At 39.5% G+C, this 18,529-nt stretch overlaps 3 protein-coding genes across 3 annotated transcripts; 2 read left to right on the top strand and 1 right to left on the bottom strand.

The window, feature by feature from the left end:
• The first annotated feature begins 414 nt into the window (after positions 1–414).
• Positions 415–3,977, top strand: LOC145416672 (anti-lipopolysaccharide factor-like). Its single transcript, XM_080285608.1, has 3 exons — positions 415–638; positions 2,140–2,273; positions 3,533–3,977. Exons 1-3 carry the CDS (start codon positions 517–519, stop codon positions 3,649–3,651), a joined length of 375 nt encoding a protein of 124 aa, XP_080141734.1. The 5' UTR covers positions 415–516; the 3' UTR covers positions 3,652–3,977.
• A 3,372-nt stretch (positions 3,978–7,349) lies between these two features.
• On the top strand, positions 7,350–9,135 carry LOC145416673 (anti-lipopolysaccharide factor-like). Its single transcript, XM_080285609.1, has 3 exons — positions 7,350–7,478; positions 8,021–8,154; positions 8,986–9,135. The coding sequence occupies exons 1-3, from the start codon at positions 7,357–7,359 to the stop codon at positions 9,102–9,104; spliced, it is 375 nt and encodes a 124-aa protein (XP_080141735.1). The 5' UTR covers positions 7,350–7,356; the 3' UTR covers positions 9,105–9,135.
• Positions 9,136–12,304: 3,169 nt separating this feature from the next.
• Positions 12,305–16,753, bottom strand: LOC145416674 (anti-lipopolysaccharide factor-like). Its single transcript, XM_080285611.1, has 3 exons — positions 16,548–16,753; positions 14,511–14,644; positions 12,305–13,509 (listed from the first exon to the last, which is right to left on the bottom strand). Exons 1-3 carry the CDS (start codon positions 16,667–16,669, stop codon positions 13,391–13,393), a joined length of 375 nt encoding a protein of 124 aa, XP_080141737.1. The 5' UTR covers positions 16,670–16,753; the 3' UTR covers positions 12,305–13,390.
• Positions 16,754–18,529: the final 1,776 nt, after the last annotated feature.

Below are 18,529 nucleotides of genomic sequence, written 5' to 3'. Positions count from 1 at the left end.
GGTCGGGGAGGAATAAATAAATAAGTAAATAAATGAAAGATAAGTAGTACAGAAACAAAAGGGGTGCCAGCGCAGTCACTAATGTCAACATCATACTTCGTTGTTGTAACTCATGGGATATCCCTCATGACATCACGCAGGGTCACAGTTGCTGCACCTTATCACATTTTCTTTGGTAATTCTCCATTTTCCTAGATCCCAGAACTGAACTGTACGAAGGAAAACAGAACAGGTTCGTGAATTTCGGCCTAAAGTCTCGAACTGAAGATTCTGAGTGGGTGATAACGTCGGCATGAAGAAGGGGAAAATTTAAGAACCTCCCACCAAGATTTCTAGCTCCCGGCAACTTAAGCCTCAGGCGGTGACCATTATATAAACCGTTATCCCCAACCGACGTACGCCACTAGTCAAACGCACACACACACAAACACCATATCACCGCCTACCCAGCCAGGGAAGCATACCCGAGCTGAAACGTGAATTATATCAGCAGCTGGATTCATTTTCGAAGCTAAGATGAGAGGGCTTGGCGTGTCTTGCCTGGTGTTGGTGGTGATGGCGGTGGTGCTCCTGCCCCAGCAGAGCGAGGCGCAGGGCTGGCAGGCTATTGTGCCCGTCCTCGTCAACAAGATCAAAGGGTGGGTACAGACAGATTTTCTTCAACAGAAACAAATATCGTTTTGTAGGCTAGACGCCATGATACTTCCCGAAGACATGCTACGTCTCTGATTTTTCACATTTTAAACTGATGCTCTTACTGAAATACCAAATTTGACATTTAAATTGATTCTGATGTTTACAGACTGAATTTACCATAAGTTGATTCTGATGCTTACAGACTGAATTTACCACGAGCTGATTCTGATGCTTGTAGACTGAATTTACCACGAGCTGATTCTGATGTTTGTAGACTGTATTTGGCTTTTAGACTGATATTGCTGGAAAACCGTTAATATCGCAAACTGATCTTGATGCAAGAAAGAATCTGGCAGTTAGACTGATTTGGTTTAATACTGTACAAGTAGACTAATTTTGATATCATCTTATTAATTGAACCTGACAGACTGATTTCGATGGGAGACCGACTTTGACAGACGGATTTTGACGGAAAACCGAATGAGGCAGACAGATTGATGTGAAACTGAGTTTAACACTTTGATATTTTGATGTAACACTGATTTTAACACTTTAAGCTAATTTTGATGCTTTAGACTGAAAATTTAGACTGACGATGATGGAAGACCAATTTAGCTACTGATTCTGACGTAAGGCCGAATTTTAAACTTAAAAAGAATATGGTGCTAAAGACTGATTTTGAGACAGATTGACTTTTGAATGTCGAATATCACACTTGGACAGTTTTTTGACTGACTGATTCTGATGCAGGACATAATTTGACAGATTAATTTTGATGTATGACCGATTTGACAGGCCAGTTTTGATGTAGGACCGATTTTGACAGGCTAATTTTGATGTATGATCGATTCTGACAGACTTATTTTGATATAAGATCGATTTTGACGGGCTGATTATGATGCAGGACCGATTTTGACAGACTGATTTTGACGTATGGCCATTTTTGACACTTAGAGACTGATTTTACTAGTGTCACGCCGAGGACTTTCTTTTTTTCTTTTTCTTTTTTTTATTGCTATCACCAGACTATTTTATTCAGCTTAGAGGGAATTTCTACAACTAGACGGGTTAGATGTAGCCTTCATTAACCCCTCCACCACCCAAAACCTTTCTTAAATCTAGTAAAATCGTCAGACAGTAGCAAGAATAAAATGAAAAAAAAAAGAAAATTAAAAAGTGTGTCATTTTTTTGTAAGGGCAACTCAACACACACTGACCTTGATCCTAGTTGTCTGAGTTAGTCTCTCTGTCTGTCTGTCTGTCTATCTGTCTGTCTGTCTGTCTGTCTCTCTCTCTCTCTCTCTCTCTCTCTCTCTCTCTCTCATTAAACATTTCTTTTACTCTAATTTCCAGTCCAATCTTCAGCACATCTTTATCATCAATTGCCACAAGTAAATACTGAACCCTCCTATCAGGTCCAGTCAGGCCACACAGGACCATAAGATCCGTGTCGTCTGTAAACCCATGTAACTCTCATTTCCCTCTAATTCTGCCGTAACTCAGGCTGTGGAGAGACGGAGAGTTTGAACTAATGGGTCACATCTGCAACTACTCTGTCACCCCGAAAATCAAGCGATGGCAGCTTTACTACAAGGGCAGGATGTGGTGCCCTGGCTGGACGACTTTCAGGGGAGAAGGTAAGCTACTTAAAACTCATTATTATTCATTTACTATACTCCATTTACATTAACTTGGTCCAGATTTTCGTCCTCTTGCGTCTTATTTCACGTAGGACGTCATAAGGCAATACTGTGGCTCTATATCCTTTGCATCGCGCTTTTTCGCGACTAGTCATCTTCTTTTGTCCGTCTACCTTCACAACTCAGTATTCACATGGAAAGAGGGCAGTTTTAGGCCAAGTTAAGGTAAAATTAGTATATACGTAGTTATTAATCAGTTGTAGTATAAGGAGTGGATGTGTTGTCCGGGGTGAAGGACTATTAGGGGATAAGGTAGGCTGTATTATCGTATCAGGGGAGAATAGGTAGGATATATGCACTGTTAGTATTAGGAATTTATTTAGTTATCTATCAACTGTTTATTTATCAACTGGAGTAGAAGGACTGGATGTGGCGCGTGGGGTGAGGGACTACCTAGGGAGGAGGTACGATACACACTCACTGTACATGTTAAGTTGCAAGCACGTAAAAGCAAAGACACTACCTTAGCACATGCGGTTAAGTTGTAGATCATTTCTGGATAACGAGTTGCAATGAGAGGAGAGGGGAAGTGTTAGTGGGCGAGGGGAGAAGATACACACACACATACACTCTCTCTCTCTCTCTCTTTCTCTCTCTCTCTCTCTCCACTACACTTCGTCAGGCCGAAACTCCCCACAATTTGAGTGATTCATGCGTTCACAACTGTACTGCCACAATCCCAGAGTTCACCGACACTTCCTTGCCAGTTCCGACAATGGAAGATATTTTTAAAAATGAAATATTATGATGGTAGCAATATGAAGCACACAGGAAAAAAATATGTGAAGGAATTGTTCTTTCTAACGTTTGGGGAGAAGTGAGATGTAATGTAAAGCACACAGCAAGAAAGTATGGGAAAAATTATACTGTGATGTTGGGGGAGGAAATGGGATCTATGGAAGGCAGGGTACAAAAGCTGGTAGGGGATTCACGAACTGTTACTTGCGGTAATACAGTCAGGTATAAGGGTTTTCTTGTCGTCCCATGGCATGCATCTACTTCATATTTATAGGGTATGTCCGTCACTCTCCTCCCCGACACATCATATCAAGGAACATCATCTGAGGGTAGGGAATCATACCAAAGCCTCTTGCATTTATTAATATTAGGCAGTAGAAGTGAAGTGTATCTGTAAGAGTTAAACCTGTCTAATTATATATATTCCCAAGGTAACCGCCTTCCTTCTTGCCCTACAGCTGAAACCAGGAGCCAGTCTGGAGTGGTGGGCAAGACTGTGAAGGACTTTGTGGACAAGGCTCACAACGCAGGGTTTATCACTGAACAGCAGGCACAGCAGTGGCTGGCCGGTCAATAAAGAGGCCATAACCCTGAATACGTAATCTGTCTATCGGTATAGCCATGAGCAAAAGTTCGGCGAATCAAACCACACAGCTAAAGTCTGAGAGGGAATGATTCTTTTGTCTGGGGAGGGATGAGAATTATGGAAGGCAGGACTCAGTGCTGGAAGAGGATTGTCTGGTAACTCTTGGTCATGGCTGTACCGCTGTGGGTAACCTGGGGTGGGAGATACCCCAAGAAAGAAAAATATGTTAAAATAGTTGTCAAACATTTAATGAACTACATAAATACAGGAAAAGTTCTGACCATTGTACTTTCTCTTAAACCTAATGCTAGTTTACCAATCGCTTTCCATGTACTGAAGAAAAAATAAAAGTAAACTTACATGAAAAAAAAAAAAGTTATTATGTACTCAACACTCTCAGGAAAGAGCTTAGTTGTAAGGCGTGTCCCTGAGAGGTGGATGCTGATTCTTTCTGTAAGCAACAATTTACTTTTCAGAGACACACAGGAATGCCTGAAGACGCATTTAAAAAGACGCATTGTGAGAAAGATACGGTTCACCCTAACGACGTCCGCATGATCTGCAGTCACTGATAGTCAATCCACATGTACACACTATTTATCTGCCTATGTATTCAGTTAACTATCAGTCTCCCTAAAACCAGACGCTTTAATCCCGGAAAAGGTGGCTACAATAAATCTCCTCCATGCCGTCCTGTCTTCTGACCTCAAGCTGTCCTCCCTCCATTCACACATCGCTCATTCCTATAATCTCTTCATACCTCTCCAAAACTATAATGCCTGAGAAGCTGTCACATAAATTTCATACATATAAATATCACCGTAAAGCATAAAGAAGCCTGCGTGCCGAACCGAATGAGAGCAAAACAAAACACATCCTCATTTGCCCAGCTAATAATAGTGGTGTTCCTCAGGGCTCTGTTCCATCACCACCTCTCTTCCCTTTTATTCATCAGTGACCTTGTAAGCTGCATATCTAACCCTGTCCATTCATACACTGATGATTCCACCCTTCACCTTTCCATTCGCTTCCCGCAGCGTCCATCTCAGCAGTTACTTCAAAAAACAAAGGATGAGGCAATGGCACACCTAATGTCTGACTTGGCTCATATCTCTGTTTGGGGTAAAAGTAAGTCTGTTGTTTTTAATGCATCGAAAACTCAGTTCTTGTATCTATCAACCCGTCAAAATCTTCCAAAGGAGTACACACTATAGTTTAACAATATCCACCTCAATCCTGCATCATCTTAAAACATGCTTGAGGTTTCATTCTCTCGGGATTTAACTTGGAAAGAACATATTACCTCCTTTGTAAAATCTGCTTCCAAGAGATTAGGTGTGCTAAGCCGACTCCGTACCTTCCTTACCCCTGCACAGTTGTTGATTTTATACACGGGTTTTGTTCGCCCCTGTGTAGAGTACAACTCTCACGTCTAGGGAGGCTCCCCATATACAGCTCTTCTCAACAAGGTGGAGTCAAAGGCTTTTCGTCTTATTATCTCTCCTTTTCTTACTGGCTCCCTTCAACTTTTGTCTCATTGCCGCACTGCTGTATCGCTACTTCGGTGGTCACTGCTCGTCTGAACTGTCTGCTTGCATCCCTCCACCATAACAACTGGCATGTAGCGGCCATCTAGCAACGAACCCTCATCCCTTTTCTGTCCACCTCTCTAATGCAAGAGTTAACCGTTACTCCCAGCCCTTCATGTATGTAGCAGGTCAGCTCTGGAACTGTCTCCCTTTGTCTGTATTTCCTACTGCCTACGATCTCCAGTCTTTCAAACGCATTGTGTCCAAGCATCTCAAAAGGAACGGATCTTGAATTTGGCTGTCCATTATCTTGTTTTTGTTTTTCTTCGATGGAGCAATTTGGGGGCTCCTGGCCTTTGGTTCCTTCTACCTTGCATTAAAAAAAAAATAAAGTCTGAAGGCACTAGCTTATTTCATTTTATTTTATTTTATTTTTCAATCAAAGGAAGAAGGAAACAGAGGCTAGAAACCCTCAAAGTTGTTCCCTCCACGAAGAGAGAGAGAGAGAGAGAGAGAGAGAGAGAGAGAGAGAGAGAGAGAGAGAGGGAGGCCACCTCAGATAACACTAGAATATCACACATCAGCAGTAACGTTTTACTCTATCCACTTTAACTGGCATAAAATTAACACCTTTCCGTCTTGAATGGCGACTTGCAACAAGAGATCAACACTAGAATATGGTGCCAGTCACGAAGTAGTGCTAGGGAAAGGATATAGAACTATATTATCTTATTCTCCATTGAGTGTCGTGAAATTAGCTGCAGAATGACGAAAATGTCCTCCATGTTAAGGTGATAAAACTGTCGTGCCATTTGGATATTTTTTTTACTTTTTGTTTTAAGGAGAACTAACTATTTATGTGAACTGGAAACAAAGCTATCTCTGAAAACCTTAGTAGATACCAGTAAAGTGCTCTTTGTGAGCGTGTGACGAGCGAGCAAGCGTTTGTACATACTCTTATCATTACAATTTCATCTTGGTGTAAAATTTCAACATTTCTTGTGAGGTAAGAGAAGAATAATTGAGCTAATCTATTGACTTTCTCACGTTTTTCCCCGTCACACACACACACACACACACACACACACACACACAGACGCATGCACGAGCGTAATACCCGATATTTAATTGTTGGTATTCATGCAAGAAAACACAGAGTTATAACAGGAAATCTTTTTAAAATCTATTTCATAGTGGAACATGCCAATTGAAGCCCTCGGTACACTTCCTTGGAACGCTGGGATTCTAGGGGTTTCCTTTAGTCTCATGAATAAATTTATAACAAAAAACATAATTTATTCATTATACCTACTACCTGCTGAAATCTCTTCTCTATCTCGCTTAGTAGAAAAGTTATTAGCCTCTGATAACCATGGCGGTCGGGCAGTGTCGTGTCGGGCCGCTTATATCTCAGCTGAACGTAAACATGGCTTCCCTACACCTGCTGTCTTCGCACGCTGCGCTCGCTCACTCATAATAATGCAGCCTATTTATGAAGGTACAACACAACTATAATCAGACAGTACATGGAAATAAGGAGAGAACTGCATGACAAACGGCAGAGACTATAATGTAAAAGACAAATGAACACAAGGAAAGAACTGCATGAGAGAAGAGGTAACATCTATAACGCCGACACTAAATGAAAACACAGGGAAAGAAAAGCATTTTAGAAATAGGTAGTAACTCTAATACATGATCCAAACACAAGGAAAGAATTGGAAGGAAAAAAAAAAAAAAAGATATCCGGGCTGGAGTCAAGGACGGGATTGGCCAGTAACGTCATCAATTTACAATGGATGTGATCCCCCTAATGGTAACAATGTCGCTTTTCAGGCATATCAGATTCTATGTTATCGGCATTAATTCTCCTCCATTTCGCTATATCACTACCCTTTGTGACGTAAATAAAGTTCTTCAGTAAGAACGTATACCCTATGTTGTTATTTTCCTGTTTTTAATCTGTATGAAATTTCGACGAGGGAAACTAGAAACAGAGATGATAACTTGGCAACTGGGCGCACTTCATCCCAGCAGCTATATAAGCCTCAGACTCCCTCCCTGCATCACGCGGTCACCACACTCTCGCAATCACCACCCAGCCAGGGACGCCCACCCGAGCTGAAACGTATATTTTAGCTGTAGCTTCATACATTTGGAGACTAAGATGAGAGGACTTGGCGTAAGTTGCCTGGTGGCGGTGGCGATGGTGGTGGTGCTCCTCCCCCAGAGAAGCGAGGCGCAGGGATGGGAGTCCCTTTTGCCTGTACTCGTCGACAGAATCAAAGGGTGAGAACATAAAGAATCAGCTGTTATGATTACATACATATTTTGACAATACTAAATGTTAATTCAATTTTTAATATTAGTGCTATTCAGTTCAGACGGCTTCTAGTTTGGCTTGGTGATATAAATGATTCAGAGCTGTGTAAATCAATATTAGCCATTTTTGTAAGTATACCTGCATGTATAGATGATTAAGAAAAAAGATTTGATGCACACTTCGCGTCAAACAGTCTGCCACCACAGACGTTGGCTATTGGACAATGCCAAAGGATTCTCCCTGACGGTAATGAATTTAGTTTTTAAGTATATATATATATATATATATATATATATATATATATATATATATATATATATATATATATATATCGCTTACTTGATATTTCAGTCATATGCATATTCAGATGACAACAGATTAATTACCTCTTACCATCACTAGCTATATTGATATATCATTAGATCCCTCCTGTGTGATACTTTTTTGTTCGACTGTCATCCCATGGCATTAGGGTCTGGCTTAGCATTGTATCTCTGGTATGGCTTAGGCTGTGGAGAGACGGGGAGTTTGAGTTCATGGGTCACACCTGCAATTACACCGTGAACCCCAAGATCAAGCGTTGGCAGTTGTACTACAGGGGCAGGATGTGGTGCCCGGGGTGGACCGCCATCAGGGGGGAAGGTACGTACATACTGTATATGCTCATTATCAATCACTTATTATTTATAATGATTTACAATGGGTTAAATGAGGGCCGTTACCACAAGTGAAGAATGTAACACCCACAGATATTCAGCAGTAATCATTAATGTATCTCTTGATTTAACTATTGCAGTGTATTCTTCATCCTTTGTCAAGCTTTTATTCTGTATTTGCATTTAATTTACTCCTGTGTATTCGTGTTAGTGTACTCGCCCCATACGGGACACAATTCATCACTGTTTAATTTCGTGTTACTTATTGATATAATTTTGACTTTCACTGTATTTCTGACGTCAAAATGAATTACATATAAACCATGCCGTAAGACCTACTATAACATTTGCGTTATGAGTCTGTCAAATTTACTTCATTCCTTCTTACGTGTTAAAGTTATACTTGTCTAAGTGGAATATCTGGTAAAGGTATTCATGTGTGATATGTCTTAAAGTTATTTATGTGTAGGTGGTATGTCTCAAGTTACTGCTGTATAAATGGTATGGCTATTAAGTTATTGCTGTGTTAGTGGCATATCTGTTAAGTTATTCCTGTGTAAGTGGTATATCTGTTAAGTTATTGCCATGTAAGTGGTGTCTGTCTTCCTGCGTAGATAATATGTGTGATAAATGTTATGTGCTGTTAGTCCATTACATAAATACATCTATCTATCTATCTATCTATCTATCTATATCTATCTATCTATCTATCTATATCTATCTATCTATCTATCTATCTATCTATATATATATATATATATATATATATATATATATATATATATATATATATATATATATATATATATCTGTGCAGCTGAGACCCGGAGCCAGTCAGGAGTGGTGGGCAAGACTGTGACTGACTTCGTTAACAAGGCCCACAACGCCGGACTGATCACGGAGGAGCAGGCCCAGCAGTGGCTCGCAGGACAGTAAACCACTCCAGTTAAAACCACCCACATGACCACGTCCAGTCTCCATGAACACTTATAAATGTCACCAAACTAACGTTGAATATTACCAGGGAAACATATCTCTAAAGGATCAGGCCCAGCAGTGGTTCACAGGACAGTAAAGCTCTCTATTTAACATCATTCTTGTCTATATATATATATATATATATATATATATATATATATATATATATATATATATATATATATATATATATATATAAAGGGACGTAGGTTGGATTTTAAAAGTGGTGTCGGGGGAATTGATTATGGGATGATCCAAGGAGAAATCTTTAGAAGGGTCTGGGGTATTAATCTACCGAAAATTTGGTGACACTGAAAAACATTTGAAAATATCACAGGAAGAAGCAAATTATGCTAGCTTTCCAGCCTTTATTCTGCTTACGTGTCTGGTTGTCATCGTCATTACATTAGTCTAGTGTTCTGTAAGCAGTCAAAATATGCTATATGTTGGACCCCTTTAGCCAGAGGACGTCATGTATATTTTTACCTTCAGACGATTATATTTATCCGTGCAGAAACATTGGAAGCTGGAAAAATTACAGTTAACCTTTATCAGCCCTTGACTACGAAGAGAGGATTTCATGAACTGAATACACCAACAACAAATATCCCTAAATGGAAAATGTCCCATACTGAAGGGTTGAGAAAGAAGTTCCCCACGTTTCCGTCCATAGTGTACATATCGTTCTTGTTATCCATCAATCACCCACCCATACTCAAACGCTGCGCATTCAAGTTTCACCTGAAAATTGTGTGGAACCAGACATCATGCAGTTTAGACATCAGTTTGCTATCTAGTCTCAGTGACTGATGTCATATTTATCTATGATGCTTTATATCATAATTTGAATGATGTTGATGTATGAAATAAGGTTGCATTTTCCTTTTCAATATACTTTTCAGTCAGCTTGGTAATTTGTTTATTAATTTCATTTTATTTTTTGTTTGCTCATTCACAGTTTGTGCATGACCAGTAGATAATAAACAGTTGAGTGCGTCTGGTGTTTTAATAAGTATTTGCATATCAAATTCATCACTAAAAATGAACATTTTTGCCTCTTCCTAGTACTTATAGGGTGTTCTGGCAAGTTGTACGATTTTATTTTTTTTAACAAATACCCGGTGATAGATATATATATATATATATATATATATATATATATATATATATATATATATATATATATATATATATATATATATATATATATATATATGTATAAATATATATATATTTGTGGTAGGTGGGGGCGCTCACCATCCACTCACTCAATGTAGTGCTGCTCTCGGGTGTCTGCCCTGTCCTCTCCTCCATCCTTCTTTCCTTCCATCTTCATCTATCTTTATTTCCATCATTCTTTCCTCGTCCTTCTGCCTACGGGTGACTTTACACTCCCTATTCTGTCTTTCGTTCCTCCATTCTTTCCTCTTCCTTCTGCCTGTGGGTGACTCTACACTGAGTGAGAAGCCAAATGGTTTCCTGTACACCAGGAAACCATTTACTACGCTGGGATGTAAGCATATAACCAAATTTTGGCGCCTGGTGATTTAGTGGGTAATTATTGTGTTCCAATCGGATTGAACCGGTGAAGGTTTATATCCAAGGGGTGGTTGGGGTTTATTGCTCACGTAATGCCACTCAGGGATGAGTGAGGTTGGTCACTCTCATCTTAAATGTCAGGACCAACTGCGTAGCCCCTGGAGAAAAAGAAGTGAGTGGTAATCATAGGGATATGTGTCTTCTTAGTGTAAGAGGAAGAGTATATAAGTATATATTAAGATACTTGGGTTAGGGAAATAGCAGAGGAATTAATTGGAGAAGAACCGGGAGGTTTTAGAAGGGAAGAGGCTGTGTAGATCAGATAATCATTCTTAAGTATGTGGCCTTCATGGATTTGGAGAAAGCATATGACAGGGTGGATAGACAAGGAGTTTGAAAAGTATTAAGGATATATGGGTAAAGGGGACGTTGCTGAATGCCGTGAAGAGTATGTATGAGGGTGCTAAGGCTGCAGTGCTTGTGGATAGAGAACTGAGTGAATTTTTCTGTCTCAATGTTGAATTGAAACAGGGATGTGTCATGTCCCCATGGTTGTTCAATCTGTATATGGATGGGGTTACAAAAGGGATACAAGGTAGGGCAGTGGATGTTGGAGCGACCCTAATGAGCGAGGGCAATATTTGGAAACTCCCTGTACTGTTGTTTTGCAGATGATACTGTATTGTTAAGTGAAGACGAAGAGGAACAGCAAGGCTTGGTGAATGAGTTTGGGAGTGTGTGTGAGAAACAGAATCTAAAGGTTAATGTAGGGAAGAGAAAATTTATTGCTACTATCACACTATCTGAGTCAGCTCTGGGATGAGTTTTAGACCTGAATGGGTTAGAAGCAGCCCTCATTCACTCCTCCAGGAAAAGAGGACTTTCCTATGTTGATCAAGCTGTTTGGAGGTAGCGACAATGCATGCGACAAATACAATACCTGAATTCATCATTCATAAACATTTATCATGCTTGCCATGTATATAGTAATATATTTTCAGCTTTATGGCTGCAATATCAATAAACCGTGTATAATAATAATAATAATAATAATAATAATAATAAATAATAATAATAATAATAATGCCCTTGTGTGGGAAAGGAGGTCAGGATGATGATGATGATGATGAGGATGAGGATGAGGATTATTATTATTATTATACACACACACACACACACACACACACACACACACACACACACAAAGGCTTATACTTGCTACCTCCAAACGATTTTCTTCAGCTTATGGGAGAGATCTTGTAGCAAAAGGATAAGTGACAGTATATATTTTGACCTCTCCTGCTCGAAAAGGCTCTCCCAAGCTGAATATAAGTGACTGTTGCCAGCAAGATTGAATAAATACGCAATACAATAAGTACGAGCATATACACCGGCGTATATATATATATATATATATATATATATATATATATATATATATATATATATATATATATATATATATATATATATAAAGCATCCTGCGCCGAAACATAATAAAACCACGCAGTTTTTGAGATTGGCGCTGAAAACTGTTAAATTTCGTAAAAATGCACAGTATTTAACAATAATCAACGGAGTTTAAAAAAAAAATCGTAGTCCTTGCCGTAATACTCCATAAATACCAGGAAGAGATAGGAATGTTTACTTTTATGGATTAACTTGACTTGGGAGTACTTAATAAAACACTAGATGCACTCAACCTTTTATTACCAACCGGACATCCACACACATATATATATATATTGCAACTTTCATTCGCATACAGTATCAACATCATTTAAAATATGATATAAAACATCACAGATAAATATGACATCAGTCACTGTGACTAGACATAACAAACTGATGTCTAAATTCCATGATGTCTGGTTGCACATAATTTTCGGGTGAAACTTGAATGCGCAGCGTTTGAGCATGGATGGGTGATTGATGGATAACAAGAACGATATGTACACTATGGACGGGAACTTGGGGAACTTCTTTCTCAACCCTTCAGTATGGGACATTTTCCATTTAGGGATATTTGTTGTTGGTGTATTCAGTTCATGAAATCCTCTCTTCGTAGTCAAGGGCTGATAAAGGTTAACTGTAATTTTTCCAGCTTCCAATGTTTCTGCACGGATAAATACAATCGTCTGAAGGTAAAAATATACATGACGTCCTCTGGCTAAAGGGGTCCAACATATAGCATATTTTGACTGCTTACAAAACACTAGACTAATGTAATGACGATGACAACCAGACACGTAAGCAGAATAAAGGCTGGAAAGCTAGCATAATTTGCTTCTTCCTGTGATATTTTCAAATGTTTTTCAGTGTCACCAAATTTTCGGGAGATTAATACCCCAGACCCTTCTAAAGATTTCTCCTTGGATCACCCCATAATCAATTCCCCCGACACCATTTTTACAATTCAACCTACGTCCCTTTATATATATATATATATATATATATATATATATATATATATATATATATATATATATATATATATATATATATATATATATATATATATATATATATATATATAATGGACAAGAGTGATGTTAAATAGAGAGCTTTACTGTCCTGTGAACCACTGCTGGGCCTGATCCTTTAGAGATATGTTTCCCTGGTAATATCGAACGTTAGTTTGGTGGCATTTTTAAGTGTTCATGGAGACTGGACGTGGTCACGTGGGTGGTTTTAACTGGAGTGGTTTACTGTCCTGCGAGCCACTGCTGGGCCTGCTCCTCCGTGATCAGTCCGGCGTTGTGGGCCTTGTTAACGAAGTCAGTCACAGTCTTGCCCACCACTCCTGACTGGCTCCGGGTCTCAGCTGCAAAGATATATAGATATATGTATGTATGTATTGGACTAACAGCACATAACATTTATCACACATACTATCTACGCAGGAAGACAGACACCACTTACATGGCAATAACTTAACAGATATACCGCTTACACAGGAATAACTTAACAGATATGCCACTAACACAGTAATAACTTAACAGCCATAACATTTATACAGCAGTAACTTGAGACATACCACCTACACATAAATAACTTTAAGACATATCACACATGAATGACTTTACCAGATATTCCACTTAGACAAGTATAACTTTAACACGTAAGAAGGAATGAAGTAAAATTGACAGACTCATAACCCAAATGTTATAGTAGGAGGTCTTACGACATGGTTTATGTGTAATTCATTTTGACGTCAGAAATACAATGAAAGTCAAAATTATATCATCATTAAGTAACACGAAATTAAACAGTGAAGAATTGTGTCCCGTATGGGGCGAGTACACTAAAATGAATACACAGGAGTAAATTAAATGCAACTACAAAATAAAAACAAATGATGAAGAATACACTGCAACAATTAAAGCAATAGATACATTAATGATTACTGCTGAATGTCTGTAGATGTTACATTCTTCCCTTGTGGTGACGACCCTCATTTAACCCAGTGTAAATAATATAAATAATGAATGGATGTGGATGTGATAGAAAGCGTTAAGAGAAATACGTTGAGGTGGTTTGGCCATGTGGAGAGGATGGAGAGCGAAGGACTAACAAAGAGAGTGAATATGAGTGAACTGGGGGGGGGGGAGAGGGAGCGGGAGGCCGAGGATGAGATGGAGAGATGAAGGAAGAAGTACAGTATATTAGAGAGGGGGATGTGAGCTGGGGGGAGGGTAGTGAAATGGCGAGGGACTGGGCGACATGGAGGCGATTTGTTTATGGCCACTCTTTAGGGACTCAAGACGTCTGGCAATAGATAGATAGATAGATTAATAATGAGCATATAATTATGTACGTACGTACCTTCCCCCCTGATGGAGGTCCACCCCGGGCACCACATCCTGCCCCTGTAGTACAACTGCCAACGCTTGATCTTGGGGTTCACGGTGTAATTGCAGGTGCGACCCATGAACTCAAACTCCCCGTCTCTCCACAACCTAAGCCATACCAGAGATACAATGCTTAATGCCATAGGATGTACAGTACAGTCGAACAAAAAAGTATCACAGCAGGGATCTAATGATATATCAATATAGCTAGTGATGGTAAGAGGTAATTGATCTGTTGTCATCTGAATATGCATATGACTGAAATATCAAGTAAGCGATATATATATATATATATATATATATATATATATATATATATATATATATATATATATATATATATATATTTATATATATATATATATATATATATATATATATATATATATATATATATATATATATATATATATATATAGATAGATAGATAGATGGATGGATCTATTGCCAGTGCCTCAATCCCGTTTGGGGTGGCCACAAACAAATCGCCTCCAAGTCGCCCTGTCCCCCGCCATTTCACTGCCCTGCTCCCAACTCACACGCCCCCTCTCTCATATACCTCTCCACCCCATCCCTCCATCTCATCCTTGGCCTCCCCCTCCCTCTTCCCCCCTCCACCTCACTCACATACACTCTTTTCGTCAGTCTTTCACCCTCCATCCTCTCCACATGGCCAAACCACCTCAGTGTGTTCCTCATAACGCTTCCTATCACATCCACATCCACACCACAATGCTCCTTTATATCCTCATTCGTCAGCCTGTCTCTCCATGTGACTCCACAGGCTCCTCTTAAATAACTCATTTCCACTGCTCTCACTCTTGACTTGTGTCCTTCCAACAACGTCCAAGCTTCACTTCCAAACGTTAGAGTTGGTATCACAATACTGTCATGTAGTAACTTTTTCACTTCCATGCTCACTTCCCTGATTCTTATCACTGCTTTCAAAGAGCCAGCAACCTTTCTTCCCTGCTGTACCCTTTCAAGCACTTCATCCTCCAAACCTCCATCCTTACTCATCACACTACCCAAGTACTTAAACGTACTCACATTTTCCAATTCCTCACCATCCAACCTCGCTGTACATTCACTGACTTCACCTCTCTCAAAGACCATCACTTTACTCTTCCCTACATTCACCTTTAGATTCCGTTTCTTACACACTCTCCCAAACTCATCCACCAAGCCTTGCAGCTCCCCTTCGTCTTCACTCAACAACACAGTATCATCTGCAAACAACAGTACAGGGAGTTTCCAAACACTATCCTCTCTCACCAGGGCCAATCCAACATCCATTACCCTACCTTGTACCTCTTTTATTACCCCATCCATGTACAGATTGAACAACCATGGAGACATGACACATCCCTGTTTCAACCCAACTTTCAAAGAGAAAAATTCACTTAGTTCACCATCCACACGCACTGCAGCCTTCGCACCATCGTACATACTCTTCACAGCATTCAACAACTTCCCATCTACTCCATATATTCTTAACACTTTTCACAATCCTTGTCTATCCACCCTGTCATATGCTTTCTCCAAATCCATGAAAGCCGCATACAACTTCTTTCCCTTCTCTAGAAACTTTTCCACTAAAGATCTAAGAATGAATATCTGATCTACACAACCTCTTCCCTTCCTAAAGCCTCCCTGTTCTTCTCCAACTAATTTCTCTGTTCTCTCTCTAACTCTGTCAATAAGTATCCTATATATTTAACTAAATTCATTACCGTCAGGAAGAATCCTTTGGCATTATCCAATAGCCAACGTCTGTGGTGGCAGACTGTTTGACGCGGTGTGCTTCAAATTTTTTTTCTTAATCATCTATACTTGCAGGTATACTTACAAAAATGGCTGATGATATTTTACACAGCTTTTAATCATTTATATCACCAAGCCAAACTGGAAGCCTTCAGTACTGAATAGTACTAATATTCAAAATTGATTTAACATTTAGTGTTGTCAAAATATGTATGTAATCATCACAGCTGATTCTTTATGTTCTTACCCTTTGATTCTGTCGACGAGTACTGGCAAGAGGGACTCCCATACCTGCGCCTCGCTCTGCTGGGGGAGGAGCACCACCACCATCGCCAGCGCTACCAGGCAACTTACGCCGAGTCCTCTCATCTTAGCCTCCAAATGTACGAAGCTGCCGGAAAAATAAACGTTTCAGCTCCTGTAGGCGTCCCTGGCTGTGTGGTGACTGCGAGCGTGGTGAGCGCGTAATGCAGGATTGCAAGGAGGGAGTCTGAGGCTTTTATGGCGGCTGGGACGGAGTGTGTCTAGTTGCCAAGTTATCATCTCCATTTCTAGTTTCCCTTGTCGAAATTTCACACAGTAAGAAAAAAAAAAAAAAATACAACATAGGCTATACGTTCTTACTGACTAACTTGCTCTATTTACATCAAGTAGCGTAGTGATACAACGATATGGAGGAGTATTAATGACGATAACAGAAAACCCGGCATGCCTGAATCGTGGCTTTGTTACCAGGAGGGGGATCCCGCACATTGCAAACAGATGACGTCACTGGCCAATCCCGTCCTTGACTCCCGCCTGTCTTTTTTTTTTTTTTTTGCCCTGCAGTTCTTTCCTTGTGTTTAGATCATGAATAAGAGTTACTACCGATTTCTAAAATGCTTTGCTTTCCCTGTGTCTTCATTTTATTGTCTGCGTTATAATTGTTACCTCCCGTCATGCAGTTGTTTCCCTATCTTCATTTATCGTTTACATTATACAGTAGTTTCTGCCGTTTGTCATGCAGTTCACTCCTTGTTTTCATGTGCTGTCTATTATGCAAGTAGTTTCTATCGCTTTCCATTTCCTTGTGCCTACATAAACAGTCCTAATTATTGCGAGCGAGCGAACGCAGTGTGCGAAGCGAGTAAGCGCAGTGAAGCCATGCTTACATTCAGCTGAGAGATGAGCGGCCCGACACGACCCGGCCCGGCCCCACACGGCACGGCCTTACCGCGATGGTTTTCAGAGGCTGATAATTTATTTACTATATGTGATGGAGAAGATATTCTTGCAGCAGGCAGTAAACACATTTAATAAATTTTGGGTTTAGCTATATTCCGTATTTACTCATGAAACCGAAGAAACCCTTTGGAATAAATTACTCAAAAACAGAAAATGATAACGGTGATTGAGTCGTTCACGAAAAAGAAAAATCACCCAGTGCAATGGAAGAGAAGCGTTAGCCAGTATGTGGACCTCCTTCTGCTGTATCTCCTTGCAGCTACGAGGCAATTTTACCCAATATGGGAGAGCTCCAGTTAAGCCCTCCAGTCTGCTGTGTTTCTCCTTAGGCTGAATAAAATCGTCTGGAGCCAACAAGAATAAAATGCCATAGGTTTGTAGACGCTTAAAAAAAACAAAAAAACAAAAAAAAACAGCCGCTGAAGAAATGAAAATGCTGCTACAGGTAATTATTTAAGTTTCATAACAACGCTTTGGCTAGAATGAGTAAAATAAATAATCCGTCCATTGTTCGTGTGGCTGCGTCGCGTTGACATTCCATACAGAAAACACATGAAAAAAGTTAGTGTGCGCTTACCATGGCATAAAAAAAGATGTAAGAGAAGAAATAAACGAAAGGCTGTTATATTGCCTAATTCATAATCCTGGCAAATTCCATAACTTCCATTGACAGAATATGTTACCATATTCTTATTTTTCCTTAGTTTGTAATGGTTAGTTTGCGATTATTGGCTTGTCTACTCTCCAAAAATTGTTTTTGCTTTTTTTTTTTTTTTTTTTTTTTTTTTACTCCTGCTGACTCCTGCACATAGTTTCATCAACAGAAACGTGTTTTACATTGATTTCACTGATGTTGGTACGGTTCAGGAGCGAAAAATATCGTTTTCCCTAATTTTTGTTTGGAATTTTTTTTTTTTTTCTTTTACTCATGCTGACCCCTACACCTAGTTTCAACAGAACCATATTTTACATTGATATAATTTATTTTGGTAAGATTGTCTTGTG

Source organism: Coenobita brevimanus, chromosome 107 (assembly GCF_032717465.1).
Source record: "Coenobita brevimanus isolate Jiangsu-jjx chromosome 107, ASM3271746v2, whole genome shotgun sequence".
In the NCBI taxonomy this organism is placed as follows: domain Eukaryota; kingdom Metazoa; phylum Arthropoda; class Malacostraca; order Decapoda; family Coenobitidae; genus Coenobita; species Coenobita brevimanus.
Note: the sequence above shows the minus strand (reverse complement) of the source record. Positions and strands in the feature narration are given on the sequence as shown.

What these genes read in the sequence shown, in the direction of transcription:
- LOC145416674 (XM_080285611.1), bottom strand. Translation starts at nt 16,669, where the DNA reads ATGAGAGGACTCGGCGTAAGTTGCCTGGTAGCGCTGGCGATGGTGGTG. An exon ending in CTCGTCGACAGAATCAAAGG is followed by an intron (nt 14,645 to 16,547) that starts GTAAGAACATAA and finishes GGTATGGCTTAG; the next exon opens with GTTGTGGAGAGACGGGGAGT. An exon ending in GACCTCCATCAGGGGGGAAG is followed by an intron (nt 13,510 to 14,510) that starts GTACGTACGTAC and finishes ATATCTTTGCAG; the next exon opens with CTGAGACCCGGAGCCAGTCA.
- LOC145416673 (XM_080285609.1), top strand. Translation starts at nt 7,357, where the DNA reads ATGAGAGGACTTGGCGTAAGTTGCCTGGTGGCGGTGGCGATGGTGGTG. An exon ending in CTCGTCGACAGAATCAAAGG is followed by an intron (nt 7,479 to 8,020) that starts GTGAGAACATAA and finishes GGTATGGCTTAG; the next exon opens with GCTGTGGAGAGACGGGGAGT. An exon ending in GACCGCCATCAGGGGGGAAG is followed by an intron (nt 8,155 to 8,985) that starts GTACGTACATAC and finishes ATATCTGTGCAG; the next exon opens with CTGAGACCCGGAGCCAGTCA.
- LOC145416672 (XM_080285608.1), top strand. Translation starts at nt 517, where the DNA reads ATGAGAGGGCTTGGCGTGTCTTGCCTGGTGTTGGTGGTGATGGCGGTG. An exon ending in CTCGTCAACAAGATCAAAGG is followed by an intron (nt 639 to 2,139) that starts GTGGGTACAGAC and finishes GCCGTAACTCAG; the next exon opens with GCTGTGGAGAGACGGAGAGT. An exon ending in GACGACTTTCAGGGGAGAAG is followed by an intron (nt 2,274 to 3,532) that starts GTAAGCTACTTA and finishes CTTGCCCTACAG; the next exon opens with CTGAAACCAGGAGCCAGTCT.